We start from the raw sequence: 18,512 nt of genomic DNA on the forward strand, positions 1-18,512 counted from the left end.
TCAAGCTTTTTACTTAAGTAAAAGTACTGGTTTAAAAACTACTTAAAAGTATAAAAGTAATGTAAGGGGAATGTTTTTTTCCATTAAGGACAAACTCTTAAGCCGTGTCTCAGGGGCCTATAGTGCACTACCCCACCTCCCCCCAAAACAATCATTTTTATAAAGGTCATAATGACTAGAATATTTTAAAATGTTATGTTGAAAAATGTGGGATGCACTAGGCTACCCGTTTCAGCTGCATATATGCCCATTTAAAATTATCACAATTTATTACAATGCAAATACATTAAAGTATCATATGTGTACTACTGAGCATTAACATGCGTTTCATGGAGCGGAAGACATGATAACTAGCTGCCTATAAGTATTGTAATAGTGCAAAATAGGCGGCGGCGGCGACTCCGACACAAACACTTAAAGCTGTGGTTCTCAAACTTTTTCTGTAAATAACATAATTGTGTGACTCATCTGTGCTTTTATAAATAACAGAATAAAGAAATTTCGCGCCGCGTCCACCGCGGAAGTTTACTCGCGTGAGTGAAACGAGGGTGTTCACACCAAACGCGAAAAATCGCGGCGCGAAGGGGGCGTGGCTTAGCTCTGTTGCTTGCCTCTGAGAGAGACAAGCGACGAAGCTTTCATTTCCGCTATCGACCATGGAATAAATAACCACTAGTTCTGCTTTATACTTGTTGTGGAAGTCCCAAACATGTCGGAACATGAAACGCCCCCGTGTTCGGGTTCATAACATCATCCGTAGCCGCACACAGCTCGGTGAATTTCACCGACTCCTCCAGGAACTGCGTCTCGCGTATCTCCGTAAAACGATGCCGATTATGCCATCCACCATGGAAATAACCACCAGTTCTGCTTTATACTTTTTGTGTAAACTCCACATATGTCGGAACATCAAACTCCATGGTGTCTGGGTTCATAATATTATCCGTAGTCCCACAACAGCGTCTCAAGGAAGCCGCTACCAGCGCTGGTTCAGGCGGAGCAGCAGCAGTTTCATTCAGAAACGGGGAGACGGCGGTGGTGACGGGCGGAGCTTCTCAACGCTGATTGGCTGCCGCAACTTTGCGTCACGCGATTTCTCCGCCAGAGTTGGGAGAATTCAACTCACGCGAATTCGCACCGCGTCCTTCGCTTTGTTCGCCTCAGGTCAAACGTTCTGTTCTGCGCCGCCTCAAACGCGTCTATCTCGCCGCGGCGCGAATAATTTGGCAATTCGTGTCGCAGCGCGTCTGTGGATTGACTTTACATGGAATCTGGTCGCGCCGCAAATTCGCGCCGCGTCCCGTGTGAACACAGCATAAAGCCTAGTTTATGGTTCTCCGTCCGACGCCGTCGTTGAGCATTCGAAGTTCTGCGTCGAGGGAACGCGTTGCCTGCAATTACCGCCATGCCGCCAGGGGGGGTGTGCCTGTGTGGCTGTGTGGTTTCAGGGGTTGTAGCCGAATTCCGGTCACAGTAAACAATGGCGACCAAGTTGGAGCGGCTGCATTAAAGTTGGAGCTCATCAATATTGAAGAGAAAATGCTGTGAACACACCTGTGAACACACCGTTACAGTAGTCAAGTCTACTAAAGATAAATGCATGGACAAGTTTCTCCAAATCCTGTTGAGACATAAGTCCTCTAACCCTTGATATATTCTTCAGGTGGTAGTAGGCTGATTTCGTAATTGTCTTGATATGGCTGTTCAGGTTGAGGTCTGAATCCATAACTACACCTAGATTTCTGGCTTGGTTTGAGGTTTTTAACATTAGTGATTGAAGCTGAGCGCTGACTTTAGCAGTTCTTTTTAATTTTTTTACCTGCATTCAACATCCACATTAACATGTTACAGCAGGAATAGCCCAGGTTTAGAGATGGCACTAATAATGGCAAGGCCTTCCTACAGATGTTTACTCAGTCTCAGTGTCATAGCCCATTAGGGACAGAATGGAGTCATTGCGAATGTTAGTAACACCTGTGCTTTTCCTACTTTGACATGTCAAAATGTCTGGTGTGAAAAAAAAAAGTATACTTTGAGAATGTTTTTTTTTTTAATGTTAAACAAGACACAACTTCAATTTATGTTTGGCGGACACAGTTTGACAGCGATGTTTCTTTTCCAGTGCTGGCAGCAACATGTTCGCTCATGACAGCAGGTAAATATCTGAGTGGCATTAATGATGATTCTTGCACACATTTTCCACTAACAGGATGTGGCTTGAATGCACTTCAACTAATGCTTTTTCATCCTTTATTTGAGTTGTTTCCACAGAGAGGGTCATCACATGTGATGGCGGCCGCAATGTCCAGCGCCTGAGCTGCGGTAAGGCAAAACTCTCCCACATAAACAAATATAATAGAGTGATTTGTCCTGCTTCTAGATTTCTCATGTGGTGTGTTACAGATAGCGGAGTGATCGGCGTGCAGGCAGCACTGTATGGACGTGCAGACAAGGAGACCTGCTCTGAGGGAAAACCTCAGGGTCAACTTGCCAATACAGAGTGCTCTCTGAAGGGAACATTGGACGTCCTCAAGACAAGGTACACATTACCTGCACAGAAATAGAAAATAAATATAATGTTGTTATTGCACGTATTCTAAATGTGGATACTGCTGGAAATGAGTCTCAGAATCAGGTTAAGGATTTAATGTCATGCAGCTTTAAAAAAAAAAAGTAGTAGTTTAGTTGTTGAAAATTGAGGCAATCAAGTTAATTTATATATTTGACTATTGATAAAATTTTGAAACCTTGCTTCATACAATATTCTGGTTTCTGTTTTGGAACCATATCTGATGAGACAATGCTTCATTTGCACATTTAAATCTGAAGTTTCAGAAAACGCAATGTGAGTTATCAGCTGGGGATGTTTCATTATGGTATCTGCTTGTTTAAATGTTTACACTATCCCCTTGATGTGTTTCCTGAAGGTGTAATGGCAAGACGGAGTGTGAACTGAACCTGAATGTTGTTAGTACCTCTGATCCCTGCCGTGGCATCTCCAAATACCTGGACACCACCTACACCTGTTTCCCAGCAAGTCAGTCACATGTCTGCATGAAACTAACTGAGAAAAAAAAGCCGCACATTTTATGGTGTGATGTCTAATGTGATTCACTCTTGTTACTTTGACAGTTCACCTTGTTGCATGTGAGGACTCTTTGGCACACCTCCAGTGCGGTAATAAATATTTTTTCTATTTCTTTCATGGTGGATTAAGCATAATTACATTTTCAATGCAGCCGACCTCTCCGTCTTTTCCACCTAGCCAATTGTTCCTCCTCTTTTTGACAGATGAAGGACAGGTCATTTTTGTGTACGGGGCCGACTATGGACGGCGTGACCAGACCACCTGCATTTTTCAACGACCCGCCTCTCAGATTAAACATGTCGCCTGCTCAAAGCTCACTGGCAAAGTTGCTGACAGGTACGGCTGCAGAACCGTTACTAAATACAAGGAATAAATCCAGATCTCAAGAAACTATTTCTTATTTGGCACAGATAAGTAAATCCAGTGAATTAAAATTCTTGCAGGCCGAAAGAAAGTAAAATTGAGGCACGCAGTTTAGATTTCATATGCTCCATGGTGAATTCAAGCCTGTTTTCACTCATGTCACTCTGCCTCCACAGTTGCAATGGGAAAAACAGCTGTACCATTAGCGTGAGCAACATGATGTTTGGAGACCCCTGTGTTGGCACTTACAAGTACCTGGAGGTGGCTTACAGATGTGAATGTAAGCATCGTAAAGGCAAACCTGGCGACGGCAAACCTGGCGACGGCAAACCTGGCAAACCTGGAGACGGCAAACCTGGAGACGGCAAACCTGGCAAACCTGGAGACGGCAAACCTGGAGACGGCAAACCCGGCGATGGCAAACCTGGAGACGGCAAACCTGGAGACGGCAAACCTGGCAAACCTGGAGACGGCAAACCTGGCAAACCTGGAGACGGCAAACCTGGCAAACCTGGCAAACCTGGAGACGGCAAACCTGGAGACGGCAAACCCGGCGATGGCAAACCTGGAGACGGCAAACCTGGAGACGGCAAACCCGGAGACGGCAAACCCGGAGACGGCAAACCTGGCAAACCTGGAGACGGCAAACCTGGAGACGGCAAACCTGGAGACGGCAAACCTGGAGACGGCAAACCTGGCAAACCCGGAGACGGTAAACCTGGAGACGGCAAACCTGGCAAACCTGGAGACGGCAAACCTGGCAAACCTGGAGACGGCAAACCTGGAGACGGCAAACCTGGTGACGGCAAACCCGGTGACGGCAAACCCGGAGACGGCAAACCCGGAGATGGCAAACCCGGAGACGGCAAACCCGGCAAACCTGGTGACGGCAAACCCGGAGACGGCAAACCTGGCAACGGCAAACCTGGAGACGGCAAACCTGGCAAACCTGGCAACGGCAAACCTGGAGACGGCAAACCTGGCAAACCTGGCGACGGCAAACCTGGAGACGGCAAACCTGGCAAACCTGGAGACGGCAAACCTGGAGACGGCAAACCTGGAGACGGCAAACCTGGAGACGGCAAACCCGGAGACGGCAAACCTGGAGACGGCAAACCTGGCAAACCTGGAGACGGCAAACCTGGCAAACCTGGAGACGGCAAACCTGGAGACGGCAAACCCGGCGATGGCAAACCTGGAGACGGCAAACCTGGCAAACCTGGAGACGGCAAACCCGGAGACGGCAAACCCGGAGACGGCAAACCTGGCAAACCTGGTGACGGCAAACCTGGAGACGGCAAACCCGGAGACGGCAAACCCGGAGACGGCAAACCTGGAGACGGCAAACCTGGCAAACCTGGAGACGGCAAACCTGGCAAACCTGGAGACGGCAAACCTGGCAAACCTGGAGACGGCAAACCTGGAGACGGCAAACCCGGCGATGGCAAACCTGGAGACGGCAAACCTGGCAAACCTGGAGACGGCAAACCTGGAGACGGCAAACCTGGAGACGGCAAACCTGGCAAACCTGGTGACGGCAAACCTGGAGACGGCAAACCCGGAGACGGCAAACCCGGAGACGGCAAACCTGGAGACGGCAAACCTGGCAAACCTGGAGACGGCAAACCTGGCAAACCTGGAGACGGCAAACCTGGAGACGGCAAACCCGGCGATGGCAAACCTGGAGACGGCAAACCTGGCAAACCTGGAGACGGCAAACCCGGAGACGGCAAACCCGGAGACGGCAAACCTGGCAAACCTGGAGACGGCAAACCTGGAGACGGCAAACCTGGAGACGGCAAACCTGGCAAACCGGGAGACGGCAAACCTGGCAAACCCGGGGACGGCAAACCCGGAGACGGCAAACCCGGAGACGGCAAACCTGGCAAACCTGGCGACGGCAAACCTGGAGACGGCAAACCTGGAGACGGCAAACCTGGAGACGGCAAACCTGGCAAACCTGGAGACGGCAAACCTGGCAAACCTGGAGACGGCAAACCTGGAGACGGCAAACCCGGCGATGGCAAACCTGGAGACGGCAAACCTGGCAAACCTGGAGACGGCAAACCTGGAGATGGCAAACCTGGTGACGGCAAACCCGGAGACGGCAAACCTGGAGACGGCAAACCCGGCAAACCCGGTGACGGCAAACCCGGAGACGGCAAACCCGGAGACGGCAAACCCGGCAAACCTGGCGACGGCAAACCCGGAGACGGCAAACCTGGCAAACCTGGCGACGGCAAACCCGGAGACGGCAAACCCGGAGACGGCAAACCTGGAGACGGCAAACCTGGCAAACCTGGAGACGGCAAACCTGGAGACGGCAAACCCGGCGATGGCAAACCTGGAGACGGCAAACCTGGCAAACCTGGAGACGGCAAACCCGGAGACGGCAAACCCGGAGACGGCAAACCTGGCAAACCTGGAGACGGCAAACCTGGAGACGGCAAACCTGGAGACGGCAAACCTGGCAAACCCGGAGACGGCAAACCTGGCAAACCCGGGGACGGCAAACCCGGAGACGGCAAACCCGGAGACGGCAAACCTGGCAAACCTGGCGACGGCAAACCTGGAGACGGCAAACCTGGAGACGGCAAACCTGGAGACGGCAAACCTGGCAAACCTGGAGACGGCAAACCTGGCAAACCTGGAGACGGCAAACCTGGAGACGGCAAACCCGGCGATGGCAAACCTGGAGACGGCAAACCTGGCAAACCTGGAGACGGCAAACCTGGAGATGGCAAACCTGGTGACGGCAAACCCGGAGACGGCAAACCCGGAGACGGCAAACCCGGAGACGGCAAACCCGGCAAACCCGGTGACGGCAAACCCGGAGACGGCAAACCCGGAGACGGCAAACCCGGCAAACCTGGCGACGGCAAACCCGGAGACGGCAAACCTGACAAACCTGGCGACGGCAAACCTGGCGACGGCAAACCTGGAGACGGCAAACCTGGAGACGGCAAACCTGGCAAACCTGGAGACGGCAAACCCGGAGACGGCAAACCCGGAGACGGCAAACCTGGCAAACCTGGAGACGGCAAACCTGGAGACGGCAAACCTGGCAAACCCGGAGACGGCAAACCTGGCAAACCCGGGGACGGCAAACCCGGAGACGGCAAACCCGGAGACGGCAAACCTGGCAAACCTGGCGACGGCAAACCTGGAGACGGCAAACCTGGAGACGGCAAACCTGGAGACGGCAAACCTGGAGACGGCAAACCTGGCAAACCTGGAGACGGCAAACCTGGCAAACCTGGAGACGGCAAACCTGGAGATGGCAAACCTGGAGACGGCAAACCCGGAGACGGCAAACCCGGAGACGGCAAACCCGGAGACGGCAAACCCGGTGACGGCAAACCCGGAGACGGCAAACCCGGAGACGGCAAACCCGGCAAACCCGGTGACGGCAAACCCGGAGACGGCAAACCCGGAGACGGCAAACCCGGCAAACCTGGCGACGGCAAACCCGGAGACGGCAAACCTGACAAACCTGGCGACGGCAAACCTGGCGACGGCAAACCTGGCGACGGCAAACCTGGCGACGGCAAACCTGGAGACGGCAAACCTGGAGACGGCAAACCTGGCAAACCTGGTGACGGCAAACCTGGAGACGGCAAACCTGGAGACGGCAAACCCGGAGACGGCAAACCCGGAGACGGCAAACCTGGCAAACCTGGAGACGGCAAACCTGGAGACGGCAAACCTGGCAAACCCGGAGACGGCAAACCCGGAGACGGCAAACCCGGAGACGGCAAACCTGGCAAACCTGGAGACGGCAAACCTGGAGACGGCAAACCTGGAGACGGCAAACCTGGCAAACCTGGTGACGGCAAACCTGGAGACGGCAAACCCGGAGACGGCAAACCCGGAGACGGCAAACCTGGCAAACCTGGTGACGGCAAACCCGGAGACGGCAAACCTGGCAAACCTGGCGACGGCAAACCTGGAGACGGCAAACCTGGCAAGCCTGGCGACGGCAAACCTGGAGACGGCAAACCTGGCAAACCTGGCGACGGCAAACCTGGAGACGGCAAACCTGGCAAACCTGGAGACGGCAAACCTGGAGACGGCAAACCTGGAGACGGCAAACCTGGCAAACCTGGTGACGGCAAACCTGGAGACGGCAAACCCGGAGACGGCAAACCCGGAGACGGCAAACCTGGAGACGGCAAACCTGGCAAACCTGGAGACGGCAAACCTGGCAAACCTGGAGACGGCAAACCTGGAGACGGCAAACCTGGAGACGGCAAACCTGGAGACGGCAAACCCGGCGATGGCAAACCTGGAGACGGCAAACCTGGCAAACCTGGAGACGGCAAACCCGGAGACGGCAAACCCGGAGACGGCAAACCTGGCAAACCTGGAGACGGCAAACCTGGAGACGGCAAACCTGGAGACGGCAAACCTGGAGACGGCAAACCTGGCAAACCCGGAGACGGCAAACCCGGAGACGGCAAACCTGGCAAACCTGGCGACGGCAAACCTGGAGACGGCAAACCTGGCAAGCCTGGCGACGGCAAACCTGGAGACGGCAAACCTGGCAAACCTGGCGACGGCAAACCTGGAGACGGCAAACCTGGCAAACCTGGAGACGGCAAACCTGGAGACGGCAAACCTGGAGACGGCAAACCTGGCAAACCTGGTGACGGCAAACCTGGAGACGGCAAACCCGGAGACGGCAAACCCGGAGACGGCAAACCTGGAGACGGCAAACCTGGCAAACCTGGAGACGGCAAACCTGGCAAACCTGGAGACGGCAAACCTGGAGACGGCAAACCCGGCGATGGCAAACCTGGAGACGGCAAACCTGGCAAACCTGGAGACGGCAAACCCGGAGACGGCAAACCCGGAGACGGCAAACCTGGCAAACCTGGAGACGGCAAACCTGGAGACGGCAAACCTGGAGACGGCAAACCTGACAAACCCGGAGACGGCAAACCTGGCAAACCTGGCGACGGCAAACCTGGCGACGGCAAACCTGGCGACGGCAAACCTGGAGACGGCAAACCTGGAGACGGCAAACCTGGTGACGGCAAACCTGGAGACGGCAAACCTGGAGACGGCAAACCGGGAGATGGCAAACCCGGAGACGGCAAACCTGGCAAACCTGGAGACGGCAAACCTGGCAAACCCGGAGACGGCAAACCTGGAGACGGCAAACCTGGCAAACCCGGAGACGGCAAACCCGGAGACGGCAAACCCGGAGACGGCAAACCCGGAGACGGCAAACCTGGCGACGGCAAACCCGGCGATGGCAAACCTGGAGACGGCAAACCTGGCAAACCCGGAGACGGCAAACCCGGAGACGGCAAACCCGGAGACGGCAAACCCGGAGACGGCAAACCTGGCAAACCCGGAGACGGCAAACCCGGAGACGGCAAACCCGGAGACGGCAAACCCGGAGACGGCAAACCTGGCAAACCTGGAGACGGCAAACCCGGAGACGGCAAACCCGGAGACGGCAAACCCGGAGACGGCAAACCTGGCAAACCTGGCGACGGCAAACCTGGCAAACCTGGAGACGGCAAACCTGGAGACGGCAAACCTGGAGACGGCAAACCCGGCGATGGCAAACCCGGCGATGGCAAACCTGGAGACGGCAAACCTGGCAAACCTGGAGACGGCAAACCTGGAGACGGCAAACCTGGAGACGGCAAACCCGGAGACGGCAAACCCGGCAAACCTGGTGACGGCAAACCCGGAGACGGCAAACCCGGAGACGGCAAACCCGGAGACGGCAAACCCGGCAAACCTGGTGACGGCAAACCCGGAGACGGCAAACCCGGAGACAGCAAACCTGGAGACGGCAAACCTGGAGACGGCAAACCTGGCAAACCCGGAGACGGCAAACCTGGAGACGGCAAACCTGGCAAACCCGGAGACGGCAAACCTGGAGACGGCAAACCTGGCAAACCCGGAGACGGCAAACCCGGAGACGGCAAACCCGGAGACGGCAAACCTGGCAAACCTGGAGACGGCAAACCTGGCAAACCTGGCAAACCTGGCGACGGCAAACCTGGAGACGGCAAACCTGGAGACGGTAAACCTGGAGACGGCAAACCTGGAGACGGCAAACCTGGAGACGGCAAACCTGGCAAACCTGGAGACGGCAAACCTGGCAAACCCGGAGACGGCAAACCCGGAGACGGCAAACCCGGAGACGGCAAACCCGGCGACGGCAAACCCGGCAAACCTGGCGACGGCAAACCCGGCAAACCTGGCGACGGCAAACCCGGAGACGGCAAACCTGGCAAACCTGGCGACGGCAAACCCGGAGACGGCAAACCTGGCAAACCTGGCGACGGCAAACCCGGAGACGGCAAACCTGGCAAACCCGGAGACGGCAAACCCGGAGACGGCAAACCCGGAGACGGCAAACCCGGAGACGGCAAACCTGGCAAACCCGGAGACGGCAAACCCGGAGACGGCAAACCTGGCAAACCTGGCGACGGCAAACCTGGCAAACCTGGAGACGGCAAACCCGGAGACGGCAAACCCGGAGACGGCAAACCCGGAGACGGCAAACCCGGAGACGGCAAACCCGGCAAACCTGGTGACGGCAAACCCGGAGACGGCAAACCCGGAGACGGCAAACCCGGAGACGGCAAACCCGGCAAACCTGGTGATGGCAAACCCGGAGACGGCAAACCCGGAGACGGCAAACCCGGAGACGGCAAACCTGGAGACGGCAAACCTGGCAAACCTGGCAAACCTGGAGACGGCAAACCTGGAGACGGCAAACCCGGCGATGGCAAACCTGGAGACGGCAAACCTGGCAAACCCGGAGACGGCAAACCCGGAGACGGCAAACCCGGAGACGGCAAACCTGGCAAACCTGGAGACGGCAAACCTGGAGACGGCAAACCTGGAGACGGCAAACCTGGCAAACCCGGCAAACCCGGAGACGGCAAACCTGGCAAACCCGGAGACGGCAAACCTGGAGACGGCAAACCTGGAGACGGCAAACCTGGAGACGGTAAACCTGGAGACGGCAAACCTGGAGACGGCAAACCTGGAGACGGCAAACCTGGCAAACCTGGAGACGGCAAACCTGGCAAACCCGGAGACGGCAAACCCGGAGACGGCAAACCCGGAGACGGCAAACCCGGAGACGGCAAACCCGGCGACGGCAAACCCGGCAAACCTGGCGACGGCAAACCCGGAGACGGCAAACCTGGCAAACCTGGCGACGGCAAACCTGGAGACGGCAAACCTGGCAAACCTGGCGACGGCAAACCTGGAGACGGCAAACCTGGCAAACCTGGAGACGGCAAACCTGGAGACGGCAAACCTGGAGACGGCAAACCTGGAGACGGCAAACCTGGAGACGGCAAACCTGGCAAACCTGGTGACGGCAAACCTGGAGACGGCAAACCTGGAGACGGCAAACCTGGCAAACCTGGCAAACCTGGCGACGGCAAACCTGGCGACGGCAAACCTGGCGACGGCAAACCTGGCGACGGCAAACCTGGCGACGGCAAACCTGCAGACGGCAAACATGGAGACGGAAAACCATGCAAACCTGGCGACGGCAAACCTGGCGACGGCAAACCTGGCGACGGCAAACCTGGCGACGGCAAACCTGGCAAACCTGGAGGCGGCAAACCTGGAGGCGGCAAACCTTAACATGCTGAAACATATACCAATAAACATGCACAGAATTAAATACATTTGTCAGTTTGTCAATTTGTTCTTTGCCTATTGAGAAATTAGAAAACAAACCCTAGAATCTGGGCTAAAACGCTTCTAAACTATAGTTTGGTTGTTTTAACACATACAACCTTTTGTGAGGCTGTCAGAATTATGTTTAAGAAATGTTATAAAAATGAAAGCTTTATTATATGGTTTTATGAAGTTCTCAGTATCCCACATTTTGCCTCTGCACAGCAACACTTACCTCATCGCATCTGTCTCTAATTCTATTCACCTTTTTTTTTAAGTATCCAATTCAGTCATTCCAATGTCACTAAACTGCAATCTCTACTACATTTCAGGGACACCCAGCTATTTCAAATATCTGGGCCAATATCTAATTAATCTGTACTTGCTAAACATTCTTGAAACTCTTGTGAGCAAACAACTTAAGGAGTTCTTGTACAGCATTCTGACACCGCAGCCTCTGGATGGGTTGTACCATGCGAGGAAGTTCACCCCTCCCAAATAGAGTTGGTTCGGTCCGTAGCCCGTCTTTTCCAAAAGGTTTTCTCAGATAGGCTACCGATAGCTGGGCCGGCCCGACCGCAATGATACGCGTCAGGAAGGATGGACGGGAGGAAAAGGGCAGGAGGGGCTGAAAAAGCCAGGTTGAAAAAAAGAAAGGCAACTGGTAAAGAGAGACAAAGGCCTAATCATTAGCAACGTAACTATTCAGGTAACGTTTTAGCTTTGATTAATATCGTTGTAGCGTTGTCAACCTATTCCTAAGCAAAATATTCGGGCATCTAGTCAGGATGCCTCCTGGACGCCTCCCATTAGAGGTTTTCCAGGCACGTCCAACTGGTAGGAGACCCCGGGGAAGACCGAGGACACGCTGGAGGGATTATATCTCCCGGCTGGCCTTGGAACGCCTCGGGATCCCCCAGAATGAGCTGGAAAGTGTTGCAGGTGAGAGGGAAGCCTGGGTCGGCCTGCTGAACCTGCTGCCACCGCGACCCCGGATAAGCGGCTGATAATGGATGGATGGATGGATGATATATAATATTGATATTGATATTGAAGTATGCAGTAACTTTTACTGTACATTCTATTGTTCACTATGCCTCTATTTATAGTTCGGTTCGAGTTCAAGATCAGACCACCACAGCAGCTACAAACGAGACTTTTGTCAGACAACAAACAAACAAACGATAGCAAAATCCAGGCAACTCACGGATGACGACTCATATTGATCCATAAATCCATAACATGCCAACAACTTACGCCGTTGTTACGTCGTAAAGGTCCAATAAAAAAAAAATCCAAAAGCAGGAGGCGTTGACAAAAAACTGCAATCAAGTCGGACAGTTGTCAGCTGCCTTCAAAGTATACACAGGAAGTCACAGAAAAAATGACGTACATTAAACACCACAGGTCCCCGGCCCGCGACGCCCCGCATTTTGGGTTATCTCAGAAGTAAACATCAGAACAAACAGATTCAGTCATCGACACAGATCGATTTCTACCGGCGGAATGCGTCTTATTTATTTATTTATTATTTACGTCGGTATGTTTTGAAATTCTGATTGTGACATCATTATGAAATAACCCACAATATAAATATAGTTTCTCTTCATTACGTGTTGTAAAAAGTGTTTCCTCTCTCCAGCTCTCTCTATACCTGCAAACTTGTCACCTTTTGGCGAAATTCGTAGTTTTGAAATGAAAATATGTCATCCACGTGAATCGTGTAGATCCGAAGAGTTTTTGTTTTTGGGAGGGGGGTCAACTGGCTGGCGTTTCTGAGATACGAGTGGGACACGGAAAAAAACTGAGGTCGTGATCATCTTAGCAAAAGAAGATCTTTAACGTGTCGAGTCTTGGCCAATCAGCGTTAAGGTGTCTACAGCGGCTTCATTTCCCTCCCACCAGTTTTTTAATGGTCTGGAAAGGCTAACTTTGTGGCTTTAATGTTTAGCTAGCTTAACAATGTCCCTTAATAGTTTTGCCCATGAACCTCTTCTAAGACAAATGGTTGACCTATTTTATCTGTCCTGCAGTTGATAACACGTAATTAATGTAGAAATATAAGCTGTGTGTGTGTGTGTGTGTGTGTGTGTGTGTGTGTGTGTGTGTGTGTGTGTGTGTGTGTGTGTGTGTGTGTGTGTGCATAGCTGCTAACTTTTCAAAAAACTTTGGAGTGAGATTTTGTCGGGGGTGACCAAAATTTAGCCGCGCACGCAGCCACACACGTTGGTGGCTCAAATATCAGGAAATTTGAATTAATTTGGCGTTGTACCCATGTTGTACCCTGCATTTTGGTGGTTTGTGGGGCCTAAAGTCGTTGATAGGGGCGGCCTACTGGAGATGGACAACATTGGTTACATTCTGTGAAGCAAAGACATAGCTGATGGTCCACCCCCAGGACATTTTGTTGGGTTCCCTGTCTGCTCGTGGGTCTCCACCCCCGGTTTCCGCCCAATGCCACGCCCCTCTCATTCATCCCAGCTGTGGTGCATTGCCTTGATCACCGGCAGGTGATTTAGGGACCACTGCGTACCTGGCTCATTTGTCGGGTTGTTCCAGTTCCAGTCTGGTTTGCTTCTTCAGGTGAGAGTGGATCACAAGAGCGGTTGAGTTGCCCTCCCGACTCTGGAGCGGAATCAGTCTGGCGTGCTTCAAGAGCATTGACCAAAAGAGCGGTTGAGTTGCCCTCCTGACTCTGGAGCGTAATCCGTCCGGCGTGCTTCAAGAGCAGCCTTCACAAGAGCGGTTGAGTTGCCCTCCCGACTCTGGAGCAGGGGAGGTGGATCTCCTGTGTTCGCTGGACATTACCGTTGGTATTAGTCTGTCTATTCGTTGTGTTTTGTTTTATCGCAATAAAGTCCGCCCTTGGAACTTGAACTGCTGCGTCTGTGCATTTGGGTCCTCAACACCACACCCCTTCTAACACATTTTGGTTTAAGTAGATGTTATTTCATGCATTCTAGCGGATTTTTGGGTGGTATGCTAAAGATGTAGCCTGGTACCAGCCGAACTTAGCCCCACCCACAACATTTGAGGTCTGGAAGTTCGGTCTGGCACTGCTCCCTTGGGGAGAAATGATCAAAAATTGTTCGGACTAATCAAATTGTCAGGGCGGTCTTTATACGATGATGGACAGATGACAGTAACGTAATCAACCACGTCACCAAAGAGCGCTTGGGAACCACACGTCATGAACATACCTTAGTCCAGGGGTGGGCAATTCATTTTCCCAAAGGGCCACATGAGAAATTTGGACCGTTGTGGAGGGCCGAACCAATAGTCTGAATTTAATTCAATTAACTCAATATGAATGTTGTTACTTTATTAAAAAATTGTAAATTATATTGTTTTGAGCTACTACTGGTAAGAATACATGTTACAATAAGGCTATGAAAATAAGTTAATAAAAATGTAAACCGTACATTAAATATGTATGTTAACATCAAAAGCACTTATTGCTTTTGTTTAAAGTTAATAAATTGCTGGTCTTTAACATACATATTTAAAGTACGGTTTACATATATTTCAAAACATGTCCCTGTTTTCCTCTCAGATTACAGTCACAGTTTTCAACAGTTTTAAACAGCCCCCCTCCCAAAGCAGGCTTCTGCATACCAGTGTTATTGGATGGGAACTTGATTATTATAAGACAGTGCCATGCTGGTTTGTCCAACATGCTAAAGAGCTGCAAAGAGAACGAAAAAACAAACGAACAAAACGTACACGGACCTTTCCGTAATTCCGTATATTCGAATAAACGAAAAAACAAACGAAAAAACGGTCCGTGTACGTTTGTTTTTTCGTTTCAAACCAAAAACGGGAAAACGGAAAACCACTTCCGTTTTTCATTTCTGCCGTCTGAATCCAAAAACGAGAAAACGAGAAAACCAAACTCGGAATACGAGCCGGTTTTTTTCATGTCAAAATAAAAGCATGTACAAAATGTTCTTATTTACAGTCTTCTATGATGCAAACACGTAGAAAGGTAACGTTAGAAGAACATTAATGTTAGAAGAACATTAATTAATCAATATAAATAAATCAACCTGGATATATATTACGTACACAGCACAAATAAACTTTTCAATTAATCGTTGCATTGTTTAATGCAACACAGTTTGTTATATAGTTTAATCAAAATAATGTGTGTGTGTAGAGTTGTTGCTGTAAGCATCATATCTATATTTCCACCTCATTGTGCCGTTTCTTGAGTGAACACAGAGCAGAGCCTCTGAGGAGACCAGAGTGCAGGTTCGCCTTTCTACCAGTAGATGGCAGTATAAGTGTATTTCATGTATTTACTTTTTATATTTGTGTCATTTTAGAACCAAACATTCCTACATGGAAGAGTGAGCATGTGTTGATCACGATGCAATAAATAATGACAGCTGAAAAATAAAGAGACAGTTGGTTTATTCTTATTAAACGGACCCAGTCGCCGGCCAAAAGAAATAACATGCAAACAGGATGCAAGACTAAGATGACTGTAACACCTCGAATATTACACCATCGAAAGAAAGAAAAACGGCGGGGAGCTTGTCTGTGGGTGGGGGTGGAAGTGAGCAGATCATTGAGAAACATGATGAAAATTCAAATACATCATGTTTTAAGCCTTTATAACATATAATAATGATAAATTCTTGCCAGATTTTGAAAGTTATTTCTCCTGAAAAAGGAGCAAAACAATTTTGCCAAAAGGACATTTTTTTTCCATATTTATTGATAAATAAGACAAAAAGGACCAGGCGGACTGTCATCATTACAGATCTAAAAGGGTTGCAGCCTTCAGTGGACCTCTCTTGCACCAGCTGTGCTTCACATTTGACCTTCATTACTACATCATCACTGTTACTGTCATCATCATCAACATGTAACCTGTCATATTCATTGTATGTGTACACACTTAAAGCTGATTCTGATTCTATAAATAACAATATATTAATTGAGGTAGTTTGCTGTTCCTGTAAAACTGAGCAACAGGGCCATTGGGTTCCCCAGGTTACATGTCGGTCACTAACACATTTACATCATCAGGTCATGACCTTGTGTAGCTCAGAGCAGTAGCTCTTGACCTTGTGTAGCTCAGAGCAGTAGCTCTTGACCTTGTGTAGATCAGAGCAGTAGCTCTTGACCTTGTGTAGCTCAGAGCAGCAGGTCATGACCTTGTTTAGCTCAAAGCAGCAGTTCACATGTACTTATATCTGATCCAATGACATCTGCACACTTCTAGATTAGCAAAGGACACTTTTTGGTAATTTCTAATTCTGTATATCAAGCACAAGTTAAATACTCCCCTAAAAGCGTGAGAAACCTTCAGAATTAGTGGTGGCATTGTGATTACATTCCTGTATTTTACTTGTATAGCTGTATCTCAATTCTTCTGATTCTTCTGTCTGCAGTTAATCTGCTCACATGATTTACATCATCAAAGTTTTGACTTACAAGAGCTGTTCCAAATCACAGCACTCATCTGTCCACAAATGATTGTCATCAGGAAAGTGTCCATGGTCGGAGCGAGGACTGACTCCATTCTCAGTTTGAGTAGATTTCCTTTTCTATAAACTGTCACACGTCATAAAAACTATTGTTGAGGTATTCGCCTTAGAAGGCAGATTTAAAGGTCTTTTGAGGTATATTAACTTTTTACATTTTGTCTTTTCTTTTACTTATTTTGACTTTATCGATTTCTATAAACCTTTGTTTTTCTTATTGCATAAAATAAATAAAACTGGTCTGTGTTTTGTACATTCTGACCAAGGTCCAGTCTTGCTCATCTCAGAGTACCTTTATAGTCTCGTAAAGGTGAGATAGAGAGATCTTCCCCTGGAGAGGCTGACAGTTCTATTGTGTACTCTGGCTTTATGTGACCTTTGACCTTTTGTGATGATAGGTCAAATTAATCAAATTTACAACAAAAGAGGAAACTAATATTGTATTTCAAGATGATGTCTCTCTGTCACTAGAGATACATTAATTTGTTTTTTTCTGTTTACAGATGTCATCAATAATGTCCAGTACGTGATGTGGAAATGTAAGTTTTGCGCATTCTCCTCTAATGGTCCTGAAGAATAATCCAGCGTTATAAACAGCATCATGGACATCATCGGTGGTGTTTAGGCCTTGTCTGTACTCAAGTTAGTATCATACCTTTGGTATTGCATTCATCTCTCTTGTCTTTTTTTGTAGGATACAAACCAGAACCAAAGAACAGCTGTCCTGCTTGGTCTTCATGCTACTATCTTTCAGAGGATACCTCTGACATAATCCGGATGTGTGATGTAAAACACTGTATTTACACATTTACTACACTCAATTGTTGTAATGCGATTGTTGTGCACTTAGACACATGAGATCCAGGTGTGTATGGATTTTAAGAATTGCTTTACTGACAGCACTGAAAGTACAGAAACACACTCTGATCAGCCACACACTGAATACTGCAGACTATTTTAGTCCACTACTGAATCAAACATTTTCTTATACATACACATATCAGCTTACATTATCACTCTAACAACTTAATTCACACTAGCGACATTCTACACATTCACACAACTGTCATTCTCACAGGCTACAGGTGGTACTACGGTGTTTCCCGGTCACTAGCTAGCTAAGCTAAGTGATTCATTATATCCCGACACGTTCAATTCACACATTCAACTTCCAAACTGACATACATTCATATTTGCCTTCCTAACAGTTATGCCCATGTGTCGCTACTTTTATACCATTTCATCACTTTCACCCACCTGAAAGTACAGAAACACACTCTGATCAGCCCCACACTGCATACTGCAGACTATTCTAGTCCACTACTGACTTTTTCCCTCGCTTTCTTACCAAAGGACCCCTGAGCTGATCCATGTGCCTGCCTGAACTTTAATCCTCGTAACCTCTCAAATCATTCAAACCTCCTTTGGAGATAAACAAACAGATGCTAGGCGAACAAACAAAACATTTAATAATCAATAAAAATAATAAACAAATGAGAACATGGGGGACGGGTCCATGTCCAGTTCTTATTATCAGAGTAATGTTAATGTGGGCCCCACACGACAATGTAACACGTTTTGTGATTATTAGCTTTATTACCCATAGCCACGCTCATTTTTATAGAGATTTTGTATAATTGCAAAATACCTTTTCAGTGGAGTCTCCTTAACCTTTTTTGTTTTAGGGATTTTGAACAAGGACTCTCTAAACATTAAACTAGTACTATTTTGGAGATGTCAGTTAAGATGTGAATGTCTTTCTGTGTCTTCAGGTTCATGGAGAAACCCTGGATGAATGCAGGTTGGACTGTTGATGGGACACGAAGGCGTTCTGCATGATTCACTTCCTTTGGAAGTCTTAGATGTGCCGAGGCAGCAGAGAAGATCTTCCAGCGTGAGCTCAG

General features: G+C 49.7%; 1 protein-coding gene across 1 annotated transcript; it reads left to right on the plus strand.

Annotated features, from left to right (window-relative positions):
• Nucleotides 1-2,128: 2,128 nt before the first annotated feature.
• On the plus strand, nt 2,129-18,403 carry LOC306743356 (L-rhamnose-binding lectin SML-like; the record flags this gene model as incomplete). The annotated part of the gene is made up of 8 exons (XM_079225860.1): nt 2,129-2,155; nt 2,260-2,322; nt 2,404-2,539; nt 2,928-3,037; nt 3,133-3,177; nt 3,292-3,424; nt 3,628-3,800; nt 18,381-18,403. Exons 1-8 carry the CDS (start codon nt 2,146-2,148, stop codon nt 18,401-18,403), a joined length of 693 nt encoding a protein of 230 aa, XP_079081986.1. The 5' UTR covers nt 2,129-2,145.
• Nucleotides 18,404-18,512: the final 109 nt, after the last annotated feature.

This window comes from Taurulus bubalis, assembly GCF_910589615.1.
Source record: "Taurulus bubalis genome assembly, chromosome: 11".
In the NCBI taxonomy this organism is placed as follows: domain Eukaryota; kingdom Metazoa; phylum Chordata; class Actinopteri; order Perciformes; family Cottidae; genus Taurulus; species Taurulus bubalis.